This window comes from Megalobrama amblycephala, linkage group LG21 (genome assembly GCF_018812025.1).
Source record: "Megalobrama amblycephala isolate DHTTF-2021 linkage group LG21, ASM1881202v1, whole genome shotgun sequence".
Taxonomy (NCBI): domain Eukaryota; kingdom Metazoa; phylum Chordata; class Actinopteri; order Cypriniformes; family Xenocyprididae; genus Megalobrama; species Megalobrama amblycephala.
The window spans coordinates 25,567,510-25,589,330 of NC_063064.1; the positions used below are offsets into that span (position 1 = coordinate 25,567,510).

General features: G+C 39.9%; 1 protein-coding gene across 1 annotated transcript in view; it reads right to left on the minus strand.

Moving 5' to 3' along the window:
- The window catches only part of col6a1 (collagen, type VI, alpha 1), a 42,975-nt gene extending 21,154 nt beyond the window's left edge, over window positions 1-21,821 (minus strand). The window contains exons 1-20 of the mRNA XM_048172055.1: window positions 21,561-21,821; window positions 20,025-20,154; window positions 17,668-17,868; window positions 17,413-17,572; window positions 16,418-16,531; window positions 15,602-15,622; window positions 15,483-15,503; window positions 15,352-15,396; window positions 15,183-15,236; window positions 9,156-9,200; window positions 9,022-9,048; window positions 8,869-8,895; window positions 8,740-8,784; window positions 6,750-6,803; window positions 5,835-5,897; window positions 4,992-5,054; window positions 4,755-4,808; window positions 4,608-4,643; window positions 4,393-4,455; window positions 2,723-2,785 (exon numbers count right to left, since the gene is read on the minus strand). Of these exons, the coding sequence (XP_048028012.1) occupies window positions 2,723-2,785; window positions 4,393-4,455; window positions 4,608-4,643; window positions 4,755-4,808; window positions 4,992-5,054; window positions 5,835-5,897; window positions 6,750-6,803; window positions 8,740-8,784; window positions 8,869-8,895; window positions 9,022-9,048; window positions 9,156-9,200; window positions 15,183-15,236; window positions 15,352-15,396; window positions 15,483-15,503; window positions 15,602-15,622; window positions 16,418-16,531; window positions 17,413-17,572; window positions 17,668-17,868; window positions 20,025-20,154; window positions 21,561-21,648 (1,374 nt within the window). The 5' untranslated portion in view covers window positions 21,649-21,821. The remainder of the gene's footprint in view (window positions 1-2,722; window positions 2,786-4,392; window positions 4,456-4,607; window positions 4,644-4,754; window positions 4,809-4,991; window positions 5,055-5,834; window positions 5,898-6,749; window positions 6,804-8,739; window positions 8,785-8,868; window positions 8,896-9,021; window positions 9,049-9,155; window positions 9,201-15,182; window positions 15,237-15,351; window positions 15,397-15,482; window positions 15,504-15,601; window positions 15,623-16,417; window positions 16,532-17,412; window positions 17,573-17,667; window positions 17,869-20,024; window positions 20,155-21,560) is intronic.

The following is a 21,821-nucleotide window of genomic DNA, read 5'->3' on the forward strand; positions in this document are numbered from 1 at the left end:
TGTGAGAGCGTAAAGGGCTTGTACAAATGGCTGTTTTTGAGAAACAACAGATGACTTTGAGAAAACCATGAACGTGAGGAACCATTTTGCACGCACATGCTCTAAACACTGTCATGTAAACCGCACAGGAAATTTAGAGTCCTGAGAGGCATCGGAAATTTGTTGTTCTGCTCGCAGTTGGCCTGGCAGTTTACAAGTGCTTTAGAGAGAAATCAAGTGCTGACAGAACTAGTATGCATGGAGCTCTGTGGTGCAGCTGGTGATGTTGTAAGCCTCAAGAATCCAAGGTCGAAATCTCAGCAGATTAGCTTGTTTCAGCTGGGAAATCTTGAGTCAGGTCTGGCATGTATTGTATGTATCACTCACAATGTCCTTCTTAAACCATCCAAGCCATTTGTTTGAGACAAAAATGTAGCTGTTTATTATTAATTTATCGGAGCAGGAGATGCATTAAATAAAATAGAAAATATTATACCACCAAACTCTTTATTTCTGGCCAAATTTGCCCATTGGCCTCTGTCAATCATGGCCTTCTAACCATCCCCATACACTGATTGTCTTCATCACTCTGTCTTCTCTCCACCAAAAAGCTGCTGTGTGATGGGCGTTCTGGTGCAATATGGCTGCCGTCGCAGCATCCAAGTGGATGCTGCATATTGGTGGTGGTTGAGGAGTGTCATGTCATGTTTTGTTTTGGTTTTGTTTCATGTTCACGGTTTTTGGTTTGTTTTCATAGTTATGCTTTGTTTGTTTTGCCATGTGTTGTATCATGTGATTCCATTGCCCTCATGTGTTCATGTCATGTGCTTCCCCTGTCTCATGTGTCATGATCTGATTGGTTGTCATTGTCATGTGATTTCAGTTCTGTCTTGCCATTGGTCCTCTGTCTTCATTGTTCACAGGTGTTCCTTGTTTTGTCATTAGTCTCCCTGTATAAATAGCCCTCATGTTCCGTTGTAATCTTGTCTAGCTTTGTTTATATGTAACCCACGTTTGGTCAAGTTTGGTCAAGTTTGGTCAAGTTTGGTCAAGTTTGGTCAAGTTTGGTCAAGTTTGGTCAAGTCTGATTGGATTATTGTTATTAAATACTGCACTTGGGTTCAAAACTACGCTCGCCTCCAGTGGACTCCCTCCTCCGTTACAAGGAGATTCCCCCTTCCATATGTAAATTGCTTTGAGTACCCAGAAAAGCACTATATAAATGTAACAAATTATTATTCTGTTTGGTTGAAAAATGTCTTGAGATAAACACAATATACACATGTGGTCCCTGCTTAAAAAAAAACCTACTTCAACTGGTATCACTGACTGGCCAAGTTAGTGGTTAAACTGTATAGCTAGCTCATTTCACAGCTGAAAAGTGCTTAAAAACTTTCCAAAATCAGCCAAAAGTCTGGCCAAGCTGGTTAAGACCAGCTACGACCACCAAAAGAGTTTTTTTGTGAAGTACCTATGATATTAGTGAAATAGCTGGCACTTTTTTTTCAATAAATAAAGTAATTTAATTCAAATTAATTCTATTTATTTATTTAATAAGTGGTGTGCTAAGTTGCATAATTAACAGTCAGACAGGCATTATTGCAAAATAATTTAGAGTAATTTTTTTTTTTTTTTTTTTTTTAAGTAATGGGCTTCTAAAGAGTCTTATATTATTGGTTATGTGTACTATGAACATGTCACATTCTCAGTCACCTTCTGTTTGTTTTGGTTTTCATCTGTCACATGTGCTCCTTTGTTCCGTTTTCACGCCACAATCTATCACCATGGACATTAACTAGATCATTCACAGCTGTATTTCATTTTAGTTAATCATCTGTGTATTTAAGTTCCTGTCTTCCCTGCGTTCATTGTTTGGTCTCATATGCCTTGTGTTGTGTTGCGTTCCGTTCCTGCCTGTACCTGTTGGATTTCCTAAGTAAAGACGTATTTGACCTTAATCTTCTTCGTCGTGTGTTCCTGCGCGAGCAACACCTTACAGAACATGTATTCCATTGCTTTTCTAAACTCTTTATAATTTACAAGAGGACACATACAACTATCACTAGTGCTCTTTAATTTAAAATAATCTATGTTGTTTTATGTGATTATGGCCTGGATGGAGGAACTTAATGAGTTTCAGTCACTCAGTCGACCATACATCCTAAAATGACATCATCTTTTACTACATATAGTGTAAGATATTTCTGTCAGGGAAGAACATTTGTTTGTGTTTGAGTATTGAAATACATCTGTTGAACTGTATCTGCTGCTCAGGTTTGAACTCGCCTGGTCGTTCTAACAACGTCCATCTGGAGTCCATCTGACCTTGAGAACTTATATATCTTTTGTTCCTTCTCCTCCCACTGCCAAAACCATCACAAATGGCGGAACCACTGGACGTATGTCTTTGCTCCTCAAGTTACTTTCTAACACAGCCCAGAGGTCCAATGATCTCAGAGATTTCAGAGGGCCTCTCAGAATGCCTGTGTCCTGAGGTCATAAGCTTTCATCCTTGTTCAGGTTTTAGTGTAAGGTCTTATGTCTTACATACTACACAATTCTGCAATGTATAATTCTGGACTAACATTTAAAGGAAGTGGATAAATGTATAAAGATGATAAAATGATCGAGATTTGAACTCCTGCAATGTCTCAGTTCAGCCAGGGTACTGCTAAAGGACTTTACACAATCTTACATACTCAAAATCTGCTATAAACTACTCATGATGGTTTTTGTCACTCACCGGGTCTCCATTTGGCCCTGATGATCCCTCACGTCCTTGCTCACCCCGGGGCCCAGGTTCACCCTGTCAGAGTTAAAAATCCACTTTAACTTCAATTGTATCAATCTTTTTTTATAGTTGAATGAGTTTGTTTCATAACTGATGAACTTTGCAACATTGACATTGTTATTGAGCTAAACAATGAACCAAATGATGACACCATTATCTTCTGTATAGCTGCTTTACAGCTAAAATTGTATTTGTTTCATAATTGAAGAACTTTTCAATATTGCCACACATTTTTTTCTGGTTATTAATGTGAAGCTGGCTGCTTCGAAACAATCTGTACTGCAAAGCGCTATATAAATAAAGGTGACTTGACGCTATTTTTGCACTATATAAATAAAGGTGATTATTTTCTTTTTGGTTGCATAAACGCTAAAGGCTTCAGTTGTCAAAGTAATTTACAGAACAGAACATGCACAATTAATATGTAATGAATTAGCTTGAAAGAGAAATGATGTACATCTGTGCATATATTATATGTCAGATATGTTTAACATATGAAAATGTGTATTTGGTTAACAAGAGAGTCACCAGAGCCATTTCACTCATTATTTAAATGAAATAAAAACTGTGAAAAGATGTCTTTCAACATTGCCTTTTTCACTTGGAAATCCACATAATTATTGTTTTTAACTCTTTCCCACCAGTGTTTTGTTTTTTTTAGTCGCTAGCCAGTGGCAGCATTTTTTTTGTAATTATTTTCACAAAACTTTCATGGGCCCCAGAATATTTTGTTGTATGGATATCTGAACATAGTACTTTCATGCAGTCTATTTTATCACATTTGAATGTGGGTAAGTTTGACAAAAAAATGTTTTTGTCAAAGAATACACCCCTCCAGTTCTACTCACCCCGCTTTGAGCAGGATTCGAACCAGCGCTTCTGGTATGGGAGTGGCCACTAGCAAGGACGCTAAAGGCTGCAGCCTCTAGCCGCAGTCACTAGTGCGCCTCTTGAGGCCAGGGGAGTGAGGTTTACACAGCTGTTATTAGCTGGCCCAGTTACACTCACCCCCCTAAACCTCGCTCCCATCCGGGTCACGGCACCAATGTAACCCCTTCGGTTCTACTCGCCCTGCTCCAAGCGGGATTCGAACATTTTCTATGCTTCTTCTTCACTTGTTTTTGGATCCGGAGATTCTGTACTCTTTCAGAAGATGCATAATAGTGCCCCTTATCGCATAACGGTGAAAACTTGGATTGCCGGGAAAAACTCATCAATGGCAGGGGGAGCGTTGAGTGAAAGATGATGGAAAATCTAGTCAATGATGAGGAAAGAGTTAAGTAAAATGGTTTGCGAATGTTGTTATGGGGGTTATTATGAGGGTTTTAACATTGTGTTTGGAAAGGATGCATTGTGGGATATTTTTCCGGTATTGTATCCGCCTTATTTCACGATGCGAAAGTAAGCTATTTTCTGTGCATGTGCGAGGTTACCAATTCATTAACGGTAAAACTATGTTAACTACAAACCAGCGTGTTCATGAATATGACAATAAATTAAAATAATATTATAAGAAATACCAGTTTGCAATATCAGGCAGCATAACGAACTGTTTTTGTACAGTTAAAATAACTGGAAGTGGCCATCCCTGTTCTTACATTAAAAATAAGGTGGATACTCACAGGCTCGCCTCTGGGCCCTCGGTTACCACGGGAACCTTGTTCACCTTTCTCACCAGGTGTCCCCTGCAACAGAAAAACACATCCGTTCAGACCACCAGCATATCTTTACTCTCACATGCAAAAATGCAAAAAGACCCACATTTGCAAAGTGCGTAAAACACAACCATTCACATTACAAGCTACAAGAAGAGAAGTAAATATAAATGTTTGATTACTCTGTCTCCTCTTGGGCCATCTGGTCCTGGTGGTCCCTGAAAACGGAAATGGAAGAAACCATTATATAAGACAATTCAGGTTTGTCACGCATAAATACACTGCATGTGTAGAATACCAGTCTTTTAAAAAGTGAAAAAAGCACTTACATCGTCTCCTCTTTCGCCTTTATCACCATTGGCACCACGAGGACCCCTGTCTCCCTAAAACAACAAGCACTGGGATTGTAGATAGGCCAATGACTTTTGAAAACTAGTTATACTGCAAAGACCCATATTGTATAAAGTCAAACACCACCAGTAGTGAAACAGAACTAACCTATATTGTTACATTTACCAACTAAATAAAAATTATGACATAAAAAACATCAAAATGTTCCTTAATACCTTGGTCCCTGAAGGTCCGTAGTTTCCAGGTCTTCCTGGTTCACCATCTCTGCCAGGATCTCCCTGAAACAAACCCAGCATATATGTTTCTAAGTTTAATTATGTTTTACTGCTGGAAATTACTCATAAGAAGCAAATATCACAAATTATATCTCTCTAAGACCGAACTGAGGATAAATGGAGAGCAAACGCAGAGTTTTTGCTCAAGTCTCCATCTTCTCAGATGTTTCTACTGCGAAAAAGATCCGATAATTTCACGTCTCCTGAGATCATTTCTCAAACTGTGCACAGATTAGCCAAAATAAAGTCTGCAATCAAAAGTCAGAGATCTCAGTATGAAGCCTATATTCTTCATGAAATGCTCCCAAGGCAAGATTTTTTAAACTTTTATTCAGCAGGAATGCATTAAATTGATCAAAAGTCACAGTGAAGACTTGTATTGAACTTTCTATTCATCAAAGAATTCTGAAAAAATAAAAAATGGATAATGGTTTCCACAAAAACTGCAAAGATGTTTTCAATTATGCTAATAATAAGAAATGTTTCTTGAGCACCAAATCAGCATATTAGAATGATTTCTGAAGGATCATGTGACACCGGAGACTGGAGTAATGATGCTGAAAATTCAGCTTTTCCAACACAGGAATAAATTACATTTTAAAATATATTGAAATTAAAACAGTTATTTTGAATTGTAAAAATATTTCACAATATTACTGTTAAGATATTTAAAATATCTGTGATTAATTATACATTTACATACTGAGAGCTCATTGCTGTCTGATCATGCTCTAAATTTTGAATCAACATTTTATGAAATGCAGACTCATTTTCATCCCTTACTCTTTCTCCTTTGAGTCCATATTGGCCGGGGTCTCCTTTAGGACCTTGTTCTCCTTGGAAGCCCTAAAATATGAAATAAAAAGGCTTATTTATGAATAAAGAAGAAGAATATACAACCATATATATCCTAGTTTTCGTTTAATATATTCTTTACTACAAAATGTAAACAAAGTACAAACACTCTGCGAGTTCTGAGAGCAGCTTGGATGTCAAATATGGTAAATGTTTGGCAGCTCAAGAGGCAAACATCCCCTGTTCTGGTCTCCAGATGCAGGCTGAGAGGAAACAGCTGCTCATAAAACTGACTGACACATCAAGCAGCCAATGAGCATTGCTCAAAGGGGCGGAAACATCTGAGGTGTCCTACTGAGGTGATGTTTTATAGGAGAATGATGTCCATCTTCTCATCCAATTAGATTCTGATATCTAAACATGTGGATCTATATCTTGGGACAATCTCAAATTCATCTGGATCAAAGTAATATGATGTGAACATGCAAACATGATAGCTGATATACAGTCCATAAACAAGCAAAACCCCTGTAAACACTTAACAGTCTCAAGTAAGAAACCTGATTTATAAACATACATATGCCAGTGTAAATCCCCACCCTATGTGCTTGCCAAAATAACCATATATGGCGCTTACAATGTGTGTTTTTATTAAGCGTGACCTCATCTCCATATGCATACTGCCATCAACAAACGTGACACTAATGCATTTAACGGTACAAGAAACAAGAAAAATAGAGGATAATACAGATTGTACATGTTTATTATTATATTTCAAAGCATTTAACTTAGTTACCAGAATATTAAACTTAATTTAACATGTAAGTAAATGTGGTCTATTAACCAGTCATTCTGTACTGATCATTACTTGACATCTTTTTGAGAGGCAACGGTTATACTTACATGTGGCCCCGGTGACCCTTTGCAGCCTGGAAGGCCAGAAAATCCCGGCTCACCCTATGAAATATAATATAAACACACAAAACATAAACACTCTTCTTCATGGTGGAAGCAAATCACCTCAAAGTGCATTTAATTATCTCGAGGGTGACATCACATGAAGAAATACCAAGCAAAAAGATATTTCAAAACAAGTCTGCATGTAATATAGAGCCTGAAAATAACAACAGAAAGAGATGCATGTCATAAATCACACCATGATAAAGTTTTACTGAGTTGAGATGTATTATGTGCAGATGGGGGAATGAAGTGAAGGGACAGTGATTTGTTGAGTGGAAAATACCCTGGAAAAAGTCACAGTACATGCTGAGAACTAATTGAGGATCAAAACAACCCAAAGATGAGGACAAAGTTAAGTCAAGAGTCAGAGACAAGACTAGGCTGTTTTCCCCAAGGGCAGGCACACTTACGTAAAAAGAGCACACGAAGCAGAAATGGAATTAAACTGTCAGACAAACAAGACAGATAGCCATGCAATGTTTTATTATGTTCACATACTGTTAACCTGAAAAGGATGCCAGAGAAAGCAGCACAGGAAGATGGAAGAAAAATAATGTCAAATCTAAAATCAGTGTATCAAAAACAAACTGCAATTTTAAAAGTATTACTTTAGGAGTATTTCACCCAAAAATATTACGGATGCACGACATATCGGCCATCATATCGGTATTGATTGATATATGTTCATTTTTAGTGTTATCGTTATCAGCCTGATAAGAACATTTGGCCGATATATTAAAGCCGATAAATAATGAATTATTTCCTTCAGCTGAGACACTTCAGATGTGCACTGTGCTCCATTATGGTTTTGACTTGCTTGAAATATGATTGAAATCACTTCAAGTTAAGTGCAATGTCAGTGCAACTTCAAGTCTGTCATTAAGGCTACATTATAATATAATGAGAACATTATAATTGCGTGTTTGGGGCTTTTAATGGTGAGACTTTTGTTTTTGTAATCAGGCTCTCAAAAATTATATAAAAATTTGATTTAGATTTATCAGCCAATATATTGGTTATCAGCTTTCAAATATAAAGAATTATGAGTTATCGGTATCATTCAAAATGTTCATATCGGTGCATCCCTAAAAATATTTAATTCATTTATTCACCCTCATGTCATTTCAAACCTGATTAATTTTTATATTTTTATGGAACACAAAAGGAGATAGTTTGCAGAACATTCATGCTGCCCTTTTCTGCACAATGACAGTGATTTTAGACAAAAGAGAAAATATATGATATACCATACAATTTCTGCACTGTGTATTCTAAGTCTTCTAACAGTCATGTGATAGCTTTGTATAAAGAACAGAGCAAAATGTAAAGCTTTAGTTTATTTTCTCAAAAAAATCCCTAAAAATCTCATTTGTATTCAGATACATTATAGTTTGACATCAGTAACATGAAAAACGCATGTCTTGTGATCAATCGCCACTGATGTCAGACCAGGCGAGTGAATATAAATGAACACGAATAACAAAACTATGGCGAATTTTCAGACTTAACCAAATTTTCAGTCTTGTCTCTTTAAAATTTAGTCATACGCTCTTAAAAATTAAGGTTCCTTATTCACTTAGAACCTCCATCCATGGAAACTTTCCTTTGCACAAAAGGTTCTTTATAGTGCAAAAAGTTTCTTTGGCTTTTGACATTTTTCTCACACTAAGGAAAAAAATGGGGTCACACTTTATTTTGAATAGAGTATTAGTAGCATTTTTGTCACACTTTTATGGTGTGTTTTAATAATTTTTAGAGCTTGACAGTTCTAAAATCCATTCGTTCTCAATATAAAGAAAACAGCAGCAAACATTGTGCAAAAATTCTCTTTTCGTGTTCCATGGAGGAAGAAAAATGATACAGGTTTGATAAATGTTGACAGAACTCCACCTTTAAAATTATGTTTTGTGTCATATAAGAATAGGACACCTACCTTACGTCCATCGATGCCATCAAGACCATGGGCACCTTTGTCTCCCTAAATGTAAGATTGGGAGTCAATTAAACATGATACACAAATGGTAAGACATACATAATTAAAGATAATGATATATAAGCTCACCTTGAAGCCTTTATGACCTCTATCTCCCTGCAGAACAAATAAGAGTGTATCAGTGACATTTTGCAGTTCAAAAATTAATTATGAGATAAAATATGGAATGTGCTTTTAATAAAAATTTCCATTGAATCAGCAAGGAAGCTCTGTCTCTTTTACCTTATCGCCTCTTATTCCTTGATCTCCCTGGAAGGAAAGGAAAACAGTATAGATTATTATTTCCGCAAGAGTGTACAAATCAACTTTAATATAAACAGAATGTAAATATTTGTGAGAGAGAGCGGAAGACAGACCTTCATTCCTTGGTAACCGACTGGACCGGGATCACCAGCATTTCCCTAATAGGAGAAGTAGAGGAAAGAAACATCAAAGAGAATGCCAAAAAGAGTTTTGCAATGTGGTTGTGGTATAAAAAACGAATACAGACATTTGTTAAAATGGCCGCCCCCTCGACCCCTATTAGGATCACTCCTAGTGACAATATTAACTAGCCTGAAGTAAGAATAAACAAGGATAAAGGTGGGATAAAGTCATCAAGATAGTATCTTTAAGAAAACAATTCCTAAAGGGCCTTTTAGAGTCAACTGTATGCTGTAATTATTGTTTTGTCTACAAAATCAACATTTGCGGTACAATGCTGTTTAATAGCTTAGCTGTATGTTTTGGATTGTGTGTGGCTGTTTTATGATCCTTGTAAGGGACAAAATATCCAAAAACATCCTTACAAACACAGTAAAACTGCACATGTGGCAGACAGGAAGCCCACCAACAAATTCAGAGAAAAATCTAATTTTGACAGGTCATTGAAATTGTAACAGCTGTAGAAGATGAAAGACGCTGGACTTCGGGGTCAGTCGAGGGTTTTGCTTTGATTGGATTATCAACAGAGAGATCCGGGGACACATGGAAACTTTATTAGACACAATGATCTCATAGCCATGTGAAAAATATTAATCAAGCACCTTAATAGGCACAAACGATTGACTTGTTAAACGATTGACTGTATATTTTAACTTAAGGTGTGATCACATTTACTGTTCTTTAGCGAATTTACGCAGGCGAAATCCTGTCATTTCCATAGCGTTTGAATCCACATGATCAGGAATTTGGTGTGAGGGCGAAAGATTTCCCCTATGAAGATTTCACAACGGGTTCAAGTTGGTCACACAGATTCGATGTGTTGACTGAAAGTGGTTCTGTGTGAGCTGTGCTTCATCGCTACACTGGCAATGGACCTTCTTGGCAGTGAAATTTTGCTAATATGACTGCACCTATAAGGCCAGCTTGCATCAACACAAACCCTCCTTTAGTGCTAAAAACTACTGTCAGGATTGACTAAGGACATGCAGTGAAAGTTTAGCGATAAAAAGGAATGGATACAGTTATTTTTTGCAGCTGACCTTTTGCACTTTTGTAGGAGTTTCTTTTTCAGAAATTTATGGGAGGAGGGTATTTAAAGGCGCAGAATCATTGAACACTGATGATATTTGAATTCAACCCAAACAAACACACCCCTTCCTTCAATGCTCAGCTCCCAAAATGCATGAAACACGCAATGCAAGAGTGCATGTCTCTTTATAATAGTTGAAGCTAAGCAAAATAAAGCTTCTTGAAAAATAAAATGAAGATGGCGAACGAGTATATACAAGCAAGAGTTCGTCGTAAAGGCTGATTTATACTTCTGCGTCGGACCTATGCTGGAGCCTCTGCACCGTAGGCTATGCGTCTGTTTTCATTTATACTTCTGCGTCATTGTCCGCGTCGACATGCATGCAGACCACTAGTAGGCAGTGTCCGTGGTCATGTTGAGTATCAAAACAAAAGCCGAAGAAGAAGCAGCTTGTCATGTACGTTGTCAGAGAAGCTTAAATAAAGAAACGGCAGAGAAGCGGCAAACAGGTAACGACTTTTGTTGCAGTTTGACTGCATGTGTCCCCTGAAACAGAGTGTTTTTCATCCCTATGGAAGTTAAAAGCACTCGCTCTTCTCCGTGGTACTCCGTGGTACGTGGTAGGTTACGTGTGGTACAAACAGCCTACGCCGTAGCTAAGGCATACACTTGACGCAGGAGTATAAATCAGCCTTAAGTTGGCAGCAGCACACACTCACGTAAGGAGCAGAAACAACGCAACCTCGGCATCCGTTTTCAGGCCTTCTCCCTCAGGTCTCTCTAGCGCTGGAAAGCTTTTCTAATATTAACACAGGTCCTACAGCTCTTGCCTGATCATATCCCATCTTTTTCCAGTGATACTCTTCTGACCTTTTCTCTTTTGTAATGTCTCTCAGCCATCTCTCTTTCAACAGTCTTTCTTCAATTCTCCCTCTTGCTCACTTCTTCCCCATCATGAGTGGACACGCCCCCTACTGCTGATTGGCTATAAGTTTGTTGTGGTGCTCGGTCCAACAGAGTTTTTCAGAAATCACTTACTGCACCTTTAAATGAATCTTGCAATGCTATTTACTAAGGTAAGTAAATTTACCTTTATTTAACATCAAAAAAAGCATGTCTTTGTCATGAGCCAGGTTTGAGTGTGTCTGTGTTTTCGGGTCTTTTTCCCTTCACTGCTCATCTTTGATTCATTTCAGCTGGTCCTCGTTGCCGCTCGCGTTCACGCTCTTGCGTTCGCACCTGTTCTGTGTATGTGTTGACTGCGCTGCCTACTTCTCCCTGTTTGTGGCGAGCAGGGCGGGCGAGAGCCGTGAGGGAATGGCGCGAGGCCGGTGACGCGAGAGTTAACGAGCTCCAACTGTGAGGCGCACCGGCCTTGAGTCTCTCATGGAGGAGCTCCGGGAGCATAAAAGGAGGAGCGACAGTGAAGGACGAGAGAGGACCAGGCCTGGATATTATTTTATGTTTTATTATGTTTGTGTGGCCGGCAGATGTCCGCGAGGGTCCCGCCTCCTTCTTCCCATACATACGAACTGTGTTACATTGGTGCTGAAACCCAGGAGGAAGGAGGGACATGCTGTCGGAGAGCCCTCGCTGCTGAGAGGGATTGCGGTGCTGCGGAGATTGGGCAGTGCGGGAGTGAAGTCCGCGAGAGGCTGCCTGAGGTGGTGGTGTTGGAGCCTTGTGACAGGTGGGACTGAGACCCCGATGCCATGCTCCTGGGACGAGGTGGGGTGGCTGCCGTCCAGGAGGGAGCGGAGGAGTTGCCGTTGTCCGCCATGGGCCGGAGCCTGCTACCGTCCTCCATGAAGGGGAGGAGCAGGGGACAGCAGACTCGCTGCCGGCTGCCCTCAGCCGGAGGAGCCATCGCCGGACGCCAGGAGGCGTCCACCGAGCGTCCAGTGCCATCGCATGGCACCGCGGGGAAGAGCCTCTCGGCTGGCTGAGGCTGAATTTTTTTCCCCTCTTTTTCTTCTCTTCCCTCTCTCATTCTGTCGCTTCCCTTGCTTCCGTCTCCTTTCTCTCGTCTCGTCTGTCCTTACCCCCAGGTGCTGTGGCTGCCGAGACAGGCCCCGGGGGGGAGAAGAGCGCAGTCTCGGGAGTACCCCCCCGGCCTGCAAGGGGCGATGGGGGTATGTGGCCAGCAGGGCGGGCGAGAGCCGTGAGGGAATGGTGCGAGGCCGGTGACGTGAGAGTTAACGAGCTCCACCTGGGAGGCACACCGGCCTTGAGTCTCTCACGGAGGAGCTCCGGGAGCATAAAAGGAGGAGCGACGACAGTGAAGGATGACAGAGGACCAGGCCTGGATATTATTTTATGTTTTATTATGTTTGTGTGGCCGGCAGACGTCCACGAGGGTCTGCCGGCATTACTTTTGTTTTGTATCTGTTTATTTTGGAATTAAAGTTGTTGAAAGTTCACCGGTTCCCGCCTCCTTCTTCCCGTACATATGAACTGTGTTAAATTGGTTCCGAAACCCGGGAGGAAGGAGGGACATGCTGTTGGAGAGCCCTCGCTGCTGAGGGGGATCGCGGTGCTGCGGAGTTTGGGCAGCGCGGGAGTGAAGTCCGCGAGAGGCTGCGCGAGGCGGTGGCGCTGGAGCCTTGTGACAGATGGGACTGAGACCCGGATGCCGTGCTCCTGGGACGAGGTGGGGTGGCTGCCGTCCAGGAGGGAGCAGAGGAGTTGCCGTTGTCCGCCATGGGCTGGAGCCTGCTACCGTCCGCCATGAAGGGGAGGAGCAGGGGACGGCGGACTCGCTGCCGGCTGCCCTCAGCCGGAGGAGCCATTGCCGGCCGCCAGGAGGCGGTCGAGGATCGGGCCGTCCACTGAGCGTCCAGTGCCATCGCATGACACCGCGAGGAAGAGCCTCTCGGCTGGCTGAGGACCGAGCGGCAGTGTGTCCGGGAACCGGACCAAGAATTTTTTTTCCTCTTTTTCCTCTCTTCCCTCTCTCGTTCTGTCGCTTCCCTTGCTTCTGTCTCCTTTCTCTCGTCTCGTCTGTCCTTACCCCCAGGTGCTGCGGCTGCCGAGACAGGCCCCGGGGGGGAGTAGAGCGCAGTCTCGGGAGTACTCCCCCAGCCTGCAAGGGGCGATGGGGGTATGTGGCCAGCAGGGCGGGCGAGAGCCGTGAGGGAACGGTGCGAGGCCGGTGACGTGAGAGTTAACGAGCTCCATCTGGGAGGCACACCGGCCTTGAGTCTCTCACGGAGGAGCTCCGGGAGCATAAAAGGAGGAGCGACGACAGTGAAGGACGAGAGAGGACCAGGCCTGGATATTATTTTATGTTTTATTATGTTTGTGTGGCCGGCAGATGTCCGCGAGAGTCTGCCGGCATTACTTTCGTTTTGTATCTGTTTATTTTGGAATTAAAGTTGTTGAAAGTTCCCGCCTCCTTCTTCCCGTACATACGAACTGTGTTACACTGTTCTTTGTTCATGTCTGTGTCGGGTAATTGTCTATTGTTGGTGTGACAAGCTATCGCAGTTGCTTTTGTTGTAACGCTCTTCGTATGTGTGTTAGCAGTCCCAGTCCCAGAGCCTTCATCTGTTCCTGCATTCGTGGTCCGTCTGTTAGAGACTCCTTTCAGCAGGCCTGCTTTCGTCCATCTACCAGCCTAGGTCGTCTCCACCAGCCATCTGAGACACTCCAGCAGGACCACTGAGCTACAGTTGATCTGGGACTTATTTCGGGAAGCTTAAGTCTAAACTCCTTAGTTCTTCAGCTGCAGAGTGCTGTTGATCTATGCATGGCAGACTGCTTTTGTTCTGTTTTGTTTTGAGACTCAGTAAATACTGTGAACATTCTCTTTTGCCTCTGGGTCTTCTGCAGTCGCACGACAGTCTTAACACATTTTGAGTTTGACATGATTGCGTCTCTTCTTTAATTTGTGCATTGTCAGTAGATCGTTTGCAGAATTTCACCTCCAATCGGTGCTTTCATGGGATAGCGGTCTCATGCTAATTTGCCATTTAGTAAGTCTGGTCTTTAGTATACTGATAGATGTGAGTTATGACATCTAACTTCGGACATCTAACAAAATCTCACGACCCCTTAACTATTATTATAAAGCTTGGAAGAGCCAGGATATATTTTAATTTACATCTGATTGTGTTTGTCTGAAAGAATATAGTCACAGACACCTAGGATGTCTTGAGGGTGAGTAAATCATGGGAAAATTTTAAGATTAATCAGAGTATATTTTATGTATATGTTTAGTTACGAATACCTTTTTTTAAAGTAATATATATTTGTTATATGAAAAACCATGGTCTTGTAAAGCATAACATCTAGTTCTTTTGTATGTCTCTACATATAGCAGAATGACAATAAAGCTCAATTTTGCCCTTCGCCGGGAGTTTGATTGACAAGCGATCTAACCAATCATAATGCCGGATCTGCTATTTTGTCTGACAAAGCAGTCAGGAGTTAGATGATTAACCTCGGTGGACTTGAACTTGAAAAATGGTGTGTACTGACGTCTTTCCAGGTTTGAAACAACATTCATTCTCATGTTCATTCATGTTTATATGATGCTATAAATTAACTAGTAGGAAGAGATGATTGGTTCACGAGCCGCTTGAGATGAGGCGCTACAGCGATCTGTCACGACATATTAAAGAGCCACAAAACAGTTTGTATTGTTCGCATTTCTTAAAAAATTACACAATTTGAAAGCTAGGACTTTGTTTCATATCATAAGTAACCTGCTCTGTCTTGCCTGTCGACGTGTTGTCAGTGTCCTCTTTGCTCCGTGATGTATTTTTCACTCTGTGTGGCGTGACAGCGCCATGGCTTGTCGGAAAAAGCAACAGTAACTAAGGGGGCGGGTCTGTGCGAAGGGTCAATTGACTTAACTTGACACCCACAAACACCCACTATCATTTCTGAAAGGGCATTTATCTAGCAAAAACAGATAGCAGATGCTTACCGGAGAGCCAACATCTCCTTTCTCTCCTGGCATGCCTGGTCTTCCGGTCTCTCCCTGCAAGAAAAGGAAAGGTTAGGGCACAGACCGTGCTGAGAGTGAATTAAACATGAACATATGTGGATGGATGGAGGGGCAACATAAAGACTTATTTTATTTTATTAATACTCACTCTTTGTCCTGGGTCTCCAGGGGGTCCCTGAGGGCCTCCAGGGGCCTGTGAAAATGTTGCATGAAACAGTTAGAAACAGAAAATATCCATACCGATCTGTTTAAATGAGTTAGACAAGTAATATTACTTACGTTGCAGTCAAAGGAGCAGCACTGAAGGAAAGATTTATAAGACAAAATTAATTTCTTAATGTACAGTATAAAAAAAGTATTGTATATAAATAAGCAAAAGCTATGGGAAAGCAACATACCACATCCTTTGTTTCGTTTGTCTAGAATGAAAAGAAAAAAAGGGAAGAGGACAACATTAGAAAAATCACACATACAATTGGGATGAGCTCAAATGTTACAATGGCTGACGCACAGATAAAGAAAGTTCAGTGGGTTGGATATCATGTGTTTAAAGAAATCTGTATTAATTAATAAGTAATTAAATGCATTTAGCCTATATACTAGAAATGATTTCAGCACTATACACTACTGTTCAAACACTGTGGGTCGGTACAATTTTTTATGTTTTTGAAAAAAGTATCTTATGCTCACCAAGGCTGCATTTATTTGATCAAAAACACAGAAAAAAGCGTAATATAATAATAATTCATTCCTGTGATGGCAAAAATGATTTTTCAGCAGCCATTACTCCAGTCACATGATCCTTCAGAAAACATTTTAATGACTCTTTGTTCGATAGAATGTTCAAAACAACAGCATTAATTTGAAACTGATATATTTTGTAACGTTATAATTGTCTTTACTGTTACGTTTGATCAATTTAATGCATCTTTACTGAATAAATGTATTAATTTTAAAAATTTACAAAACATTACTGACCCCAAACTTTGAACAATATAGTGTATATAGCTCAAGGTACACGAGGTACACACAGGTCTATGCCAAAGTAATTTTTTTCCCAAATAAATATTTTATCATGCAATTCCAAGCAGTTTCTTAATTTTTTTTCTTTGGGTAAATCAATTCTGTATGTGTTTGGGCCAGTCTGACTCATAAATCCACAGGAAAACCATGTAAACATCCTTGTTGTGGTGAGTTTGTGTTACGACACTCACAATCATGTTGATGATGGAGCGTATAGTGCCCAGCTGTGTGGAGCGGGAGGTGTCTGCAGCGGTGAAGTTCTGTCTGTAGTTCGGATTTGTGGCAATGACAGACAGTCTGGTGTCCTGGGAAGAAAACAGATGAAAGAAAATGATACATTATGGCTAGTCCAAAAACATCTGCATGATAAAAAAATGTCTCTTTCTCACAAAAAGCATCACATTTTGTGTAAGTCTGGCCAGACTTTTGACCAACGGCATAAAGTCTACTCTACACTGCTGCTTATTATGGGTGCACACTTACACAGGAAAAATACATATGATTTACTGCTAAGTGGTGATTTTTATATTGTTTACTTGCTATTAAGTGTTTGAAATAAAAATCTTGGCAACACTTAGCCCACTTAGACATTATACTAGCTATAAGTAACATTATTAGTAGTCTGGCTGTATAATATTTTGATGGTCCCCCAACAGACATTCTACTGACTATAAGCAACTTTGTAAGTACATGTCAACTTTTTGTAATTCTACCAAGCCAAACCCTAACCAAACAGTCTAATAATACTCTAATAAGAGTATTATACTCTAATTAGCTGACATGTAGTAGCACAGTTACTTAAAAGTTAGTATAATATCTAAAGTGGACTATATTTAAAATCTTAAATATCTTTCAAACTATCTTGCAAACTATTGGCAAAAATGGTATTCTAAGCACATATTATAGGAACTATGAATGAAATGCAAACCTTTTATATGTAATAAAACATTTTATATGTTTAAGTGAAGTGCACATTCATTCCCTGAAATTGTAAAGCCAGCCAATCAGATTGAAGCACTTGTCTGTTTTGAGTATAATATACATCAGGCAGTTTGGAGGAAGAGTTTATATTTCATGCAAAATGGTCTCCAATCATACAGTATCTACTTAAAAAGTCTTTATATGCATCAATTATATGCATGTCAGAAAACATAATGCACTGCACTTCCGATCCAAGTAGCAGTACCTCCTGGTCAGGTGAGACGGCCACAGCGAACACTTTGATGGCGTGTTGTCGTGCTTCATTGGCCGCCTCCTGGATCCCACCACATGGCTCTTTGTAGCCGGTCACAGGGTGACCATCCGTAACCACCACAATGTATTTATTCTCATGATAGTGAGAGCCACTGCAAGTAGATGTATTATATGCTATGTTACATGTAATAGCTATTTATAAAATCTCCTATTTTAAAAATTTCAAATAATGGCAAAATTAACATACGCTCGGAGCAGCTCAGAGATACCCTCCTTGATGGCGCAGTCGGTGTACGTTCCTTTGCCTATGTATTTGATTTTGTCTATGGCAGCCTTCAGGTCGATGCGTTTTGTGTTGAGGTCAACTAATTCCATCACCAGCTCGATGTCGTCACTGTAGTGCAGCGCTCCTGAGTTCCACGTCACATCACGATCGCAAGGTTGTCGCCTGGCAACAACATAATCAAATTACATTTGTAGCAAAGCACTGAAGTAAAAATGTATGTTGTTAAAGGTGCACACAATTCGAAAAAATACTTATCATCATTGACAATGCACTTAAAAAAAGTAAATAATATAATTTGACCTGGTCATGTGATCTCAATATGGCAGCCAGAGGGATCTACCCATGTGTAAAATAAATCTGCATTGTCTAGACCTGGTATACTCTGTGTGCCTTTAAAGGGTTAGTTCACCAAAAAATGAAAAATCTGTCATTAATTTCTCACCCTCATGTTGTTCCAAACCCACAAGGCTTCCATTCATTTTCTGAGCACAAATGAAGATCTTTTTGATGAAATCTAAGCAACGGCTACGCAACTGAAACTTTGACGCTTCAAAAAGTTCATAAAGAGATCGTAAAACTAAATCCATATGAATTGAGCAATTTAGTCCAAATTTTCTGTAGGGACTCGATCACTTTATATGATGAACAGATTCAATTGAGGCTTTTATTCACATAAACATTCATCAACTCACACATCAGTTGTGGTAAACAGAAGCTCAAGTATGTTCGCTTGACGTGTACGAACCAATGAGGTTCCTTCTCGTGTGTTACGCAGCACGTTTGAGCTTTTGCAAGAGGTTTGTTTTTGTGCTTCAAGCAGGTTCGGGTGAGCTTCTGTCAATGTTGCTGATCAAAAGCCTAAATTTAATCTGTTCATCATATAAAGTGATCGAGTCTCTTCAGAAAATTTGGACTAAACCACTCAATTCATATTGATTAGTTTTACGATCTTTTTATGAACTTTTTGAAGTGTCAAATTTTCAGTTGCATAGCTGTCAATGGAGGGACAGAAAGCTCTCAGACTTCATCAAAAAGATCTTTATTTGCATTCCAAAGATGAACGAAAGTCTAACGGGTTTGGAACGACATGAGGATGAGTAATTAATGGCGGAATTTTCTTTTTTGGGTGAACTAACCCTTTAAAAGGGACCTATTATGCCACTTTATTAAGCCCCTCCTTCCGAAAAACACAATTTGCTCTGATAGGTTGGCTGATAGGTGTGTTGTCAATCGCTTAAAGCATAGAGACAGAGTGACAGGCGTCATAATCTGAAAACCACGTCCACCGGGGAGGAAAACAATCCAACGGTCTCCATTGACTTTGTATTGCGTGAGGCTGCCTCCTTGTCATTTCTGACTTATAACAGAAAACAGAACAATGTCTAAAAGCTGCTATGTGACAAGGTGTACAGAAAACAAGCTAAAAAAAGCTGTCGACCTAAAAAACGAGCGTTTAAGGACTAAAAAGTGGATACAGGCGATTGAGACAGAGCGTGACATGTCATATTACTATGAGAACTACGCCCAGTGGAGGGTAATCTAATCAGCGACAGGAAATAAAATATATATAAAAGTGACATTTGGATATTTGACTTAACAGTGACTAAATGTTTACTGCACACATAGGCTTACTGAGGCATACTGAGTGTCAGGATCCCAAAATTTACACATTCTTCCTGCTGATGCTTCACGTCTTATTGCCTGTATCCACTTTTGTCTCCTTAAAGGCTGGCTTTTACGGTTCGGTAGCTTATAAAAACTTAGTTCTGGGTTTTTTAGCTTGTTTTCTGTACACCTTGTCACACAGCAGCTTTAAGGCATTGTTCTTATTTTTGTTATAATTCAGAAATGACTAGGAGGCAGCCTCACGCAATACAAAGTCAAAGGAGACGGCTGGATCCTTTTCCCCACGGTGTGGGCGTGGCCTAAATGCGCTCTGTCTCTATGTTTCTGAAATGTCACTCCCCTTACCTTAACCGAGAGTTTCAACACACTACAAACACAACTCAACCAGGCCTCGCCCCCTTTATTTTGGTATGCCTTGGTCAGGAATGATTTAAATTAGGAATATTGCAACATGTACATTCCAGGAAGAAAACTCAAGACTACAATCAAGGTGTTTGATAGAGTTTACAAACAGTGTTTACTGATGGTGAATAACTCCCTTTGAAATAGAATTTGTGCTCTGTAACTTTGCAGACTTTTTTCATGCTCAAACAGCAACATTACACACTAAATAAATGTCGAAAATATAAAAATGCATAACAGGACCCCTTTAAAAGACATTGTCGAGACTATGTCATTTAAAGATAGCGTACATGTCTTGCAGCTCATCGATGAAGTTCTTAGTGAAGGCCTTGAGCTGGTTGATGTAGAACTCTGGAGGTTTGGCTCTGAGGGCCACACTTTCAGATGTGTCCAACACAAAGAACAAATCCACAGGACACTCTGCAGGAAGACAGAAGCAGAATCACAACATCATCTGTGGTTCAAAAGTCAATGCTCTTACAGTATGTGCTTTACGGTTCTAGTCTATCAAGTTTACAGTCATGACTTCAGGAAAAGTATCAAATATGAGTTTGCATGAAAATGTTTTTTAAATGCATTATCATGTTCATTATGCTATATGTATTGTGAGGTAAAATAAAGTACATAAAACATTATGTTATAAAATGGGTGTAACATCATATTAACTTGCAATGTTTACTGACTTTTATCTCTACTTCCTAATCTTGATTATGGTCAGTTTGGAAAATAATGAACTCCCCCTATAGGTGGATGATAAACTTGGTGCTACAAATTTGCATCACCTGACCTAAATCCTGCAGTCATGTGACATCACAGGTAATTTGAATACTTTTTTTTTTTTTTAATTGCAGAACTTATACATACATACAATAACAGGGAAATGAAGCATGGTTGTATCACATTGAACAATCATAACGACGAAAACATAATATAAAAATATGGAATTATATGCACAGACAAAAAAACAAAAAAAAAAAACAATAATAAGGTTAAGTAATTTGAATATGGTAGTGTCTAAGATACTGTATACAGGTATATACAGATGTATCCAGATGTATGGTGTGTGTGGCTTCACCGATGCCATGGTAAACTACCTAATCAAATCTTCAAACTTTAAAATCCATCTCCTTGGGACAGTCTTATCAGATTAATTCCATTAAAATAATAATTTCACATTACTTTTATCAAATGAAGCCCAGGTTATATAAGAAGAATCCACAAATGTGGCCTAAACCAAGGCCTTTCATGCTTAGAGGCACAAGATTTCTTCAAAAACATAAGTTGCATCTCAACAAATCATCAATTCCAGAGCATCTGTTGGATCTTAACTCACTTTCTGCACAATTTTGTTGATATATGATGCATTAAAGCATAATAATCTCCTGCATATACTGTAAAACAAGCAGCATCCCAACTCAAACATCATCATGTATCTTTGGATGGATGGATATGTAATTTTGCAAGGGATAAAATAATGTTATTGCTATTATATAGTGTAACTTATTAACTCTCTACAGCACTATACTACAACGTCCTATACCATCCTATTCAATACCTTTCTATGATTCCATGATATAACTCACTACTATAGCCTAGTGCACAATACTATATAGCCAACTTTCATTTGATATAACTCTATACAAACTATAACAACTTTGCTATTATAGCAAAAGATCAAACGTTAACTGCGTTAAGAATCCATATAGCGCAGTGTGTTGTATGTTCAGCGTTTATTTGCAGCTGGATTCAATGGCAGCAGTAATACCGAACATGCAAAACACATTTATCCATTTTAAATAAGAATTAATCAATACAACAATATTTACCTCTGAAGGAGGGTCTTTGGACATCCTGAGCGAAGATCCCTGCCCAAAGTGCGCACAGAGCGGTCAATATATATCCATTAAGCGCCATAGATCCTGATTTCACTGCACGTTAACCGTGCAAACTGACCTTGAAAAACACACAGAACTGAAGGAGTGATATGATTGCGGATGAAATATGAAAACAGGTTCGGGTGAGATGAAGTAGCGGACAGCGGCACGGTGGCGCGTCCCCTCAGAGCGCACAGCAGAATGAAACGCCTT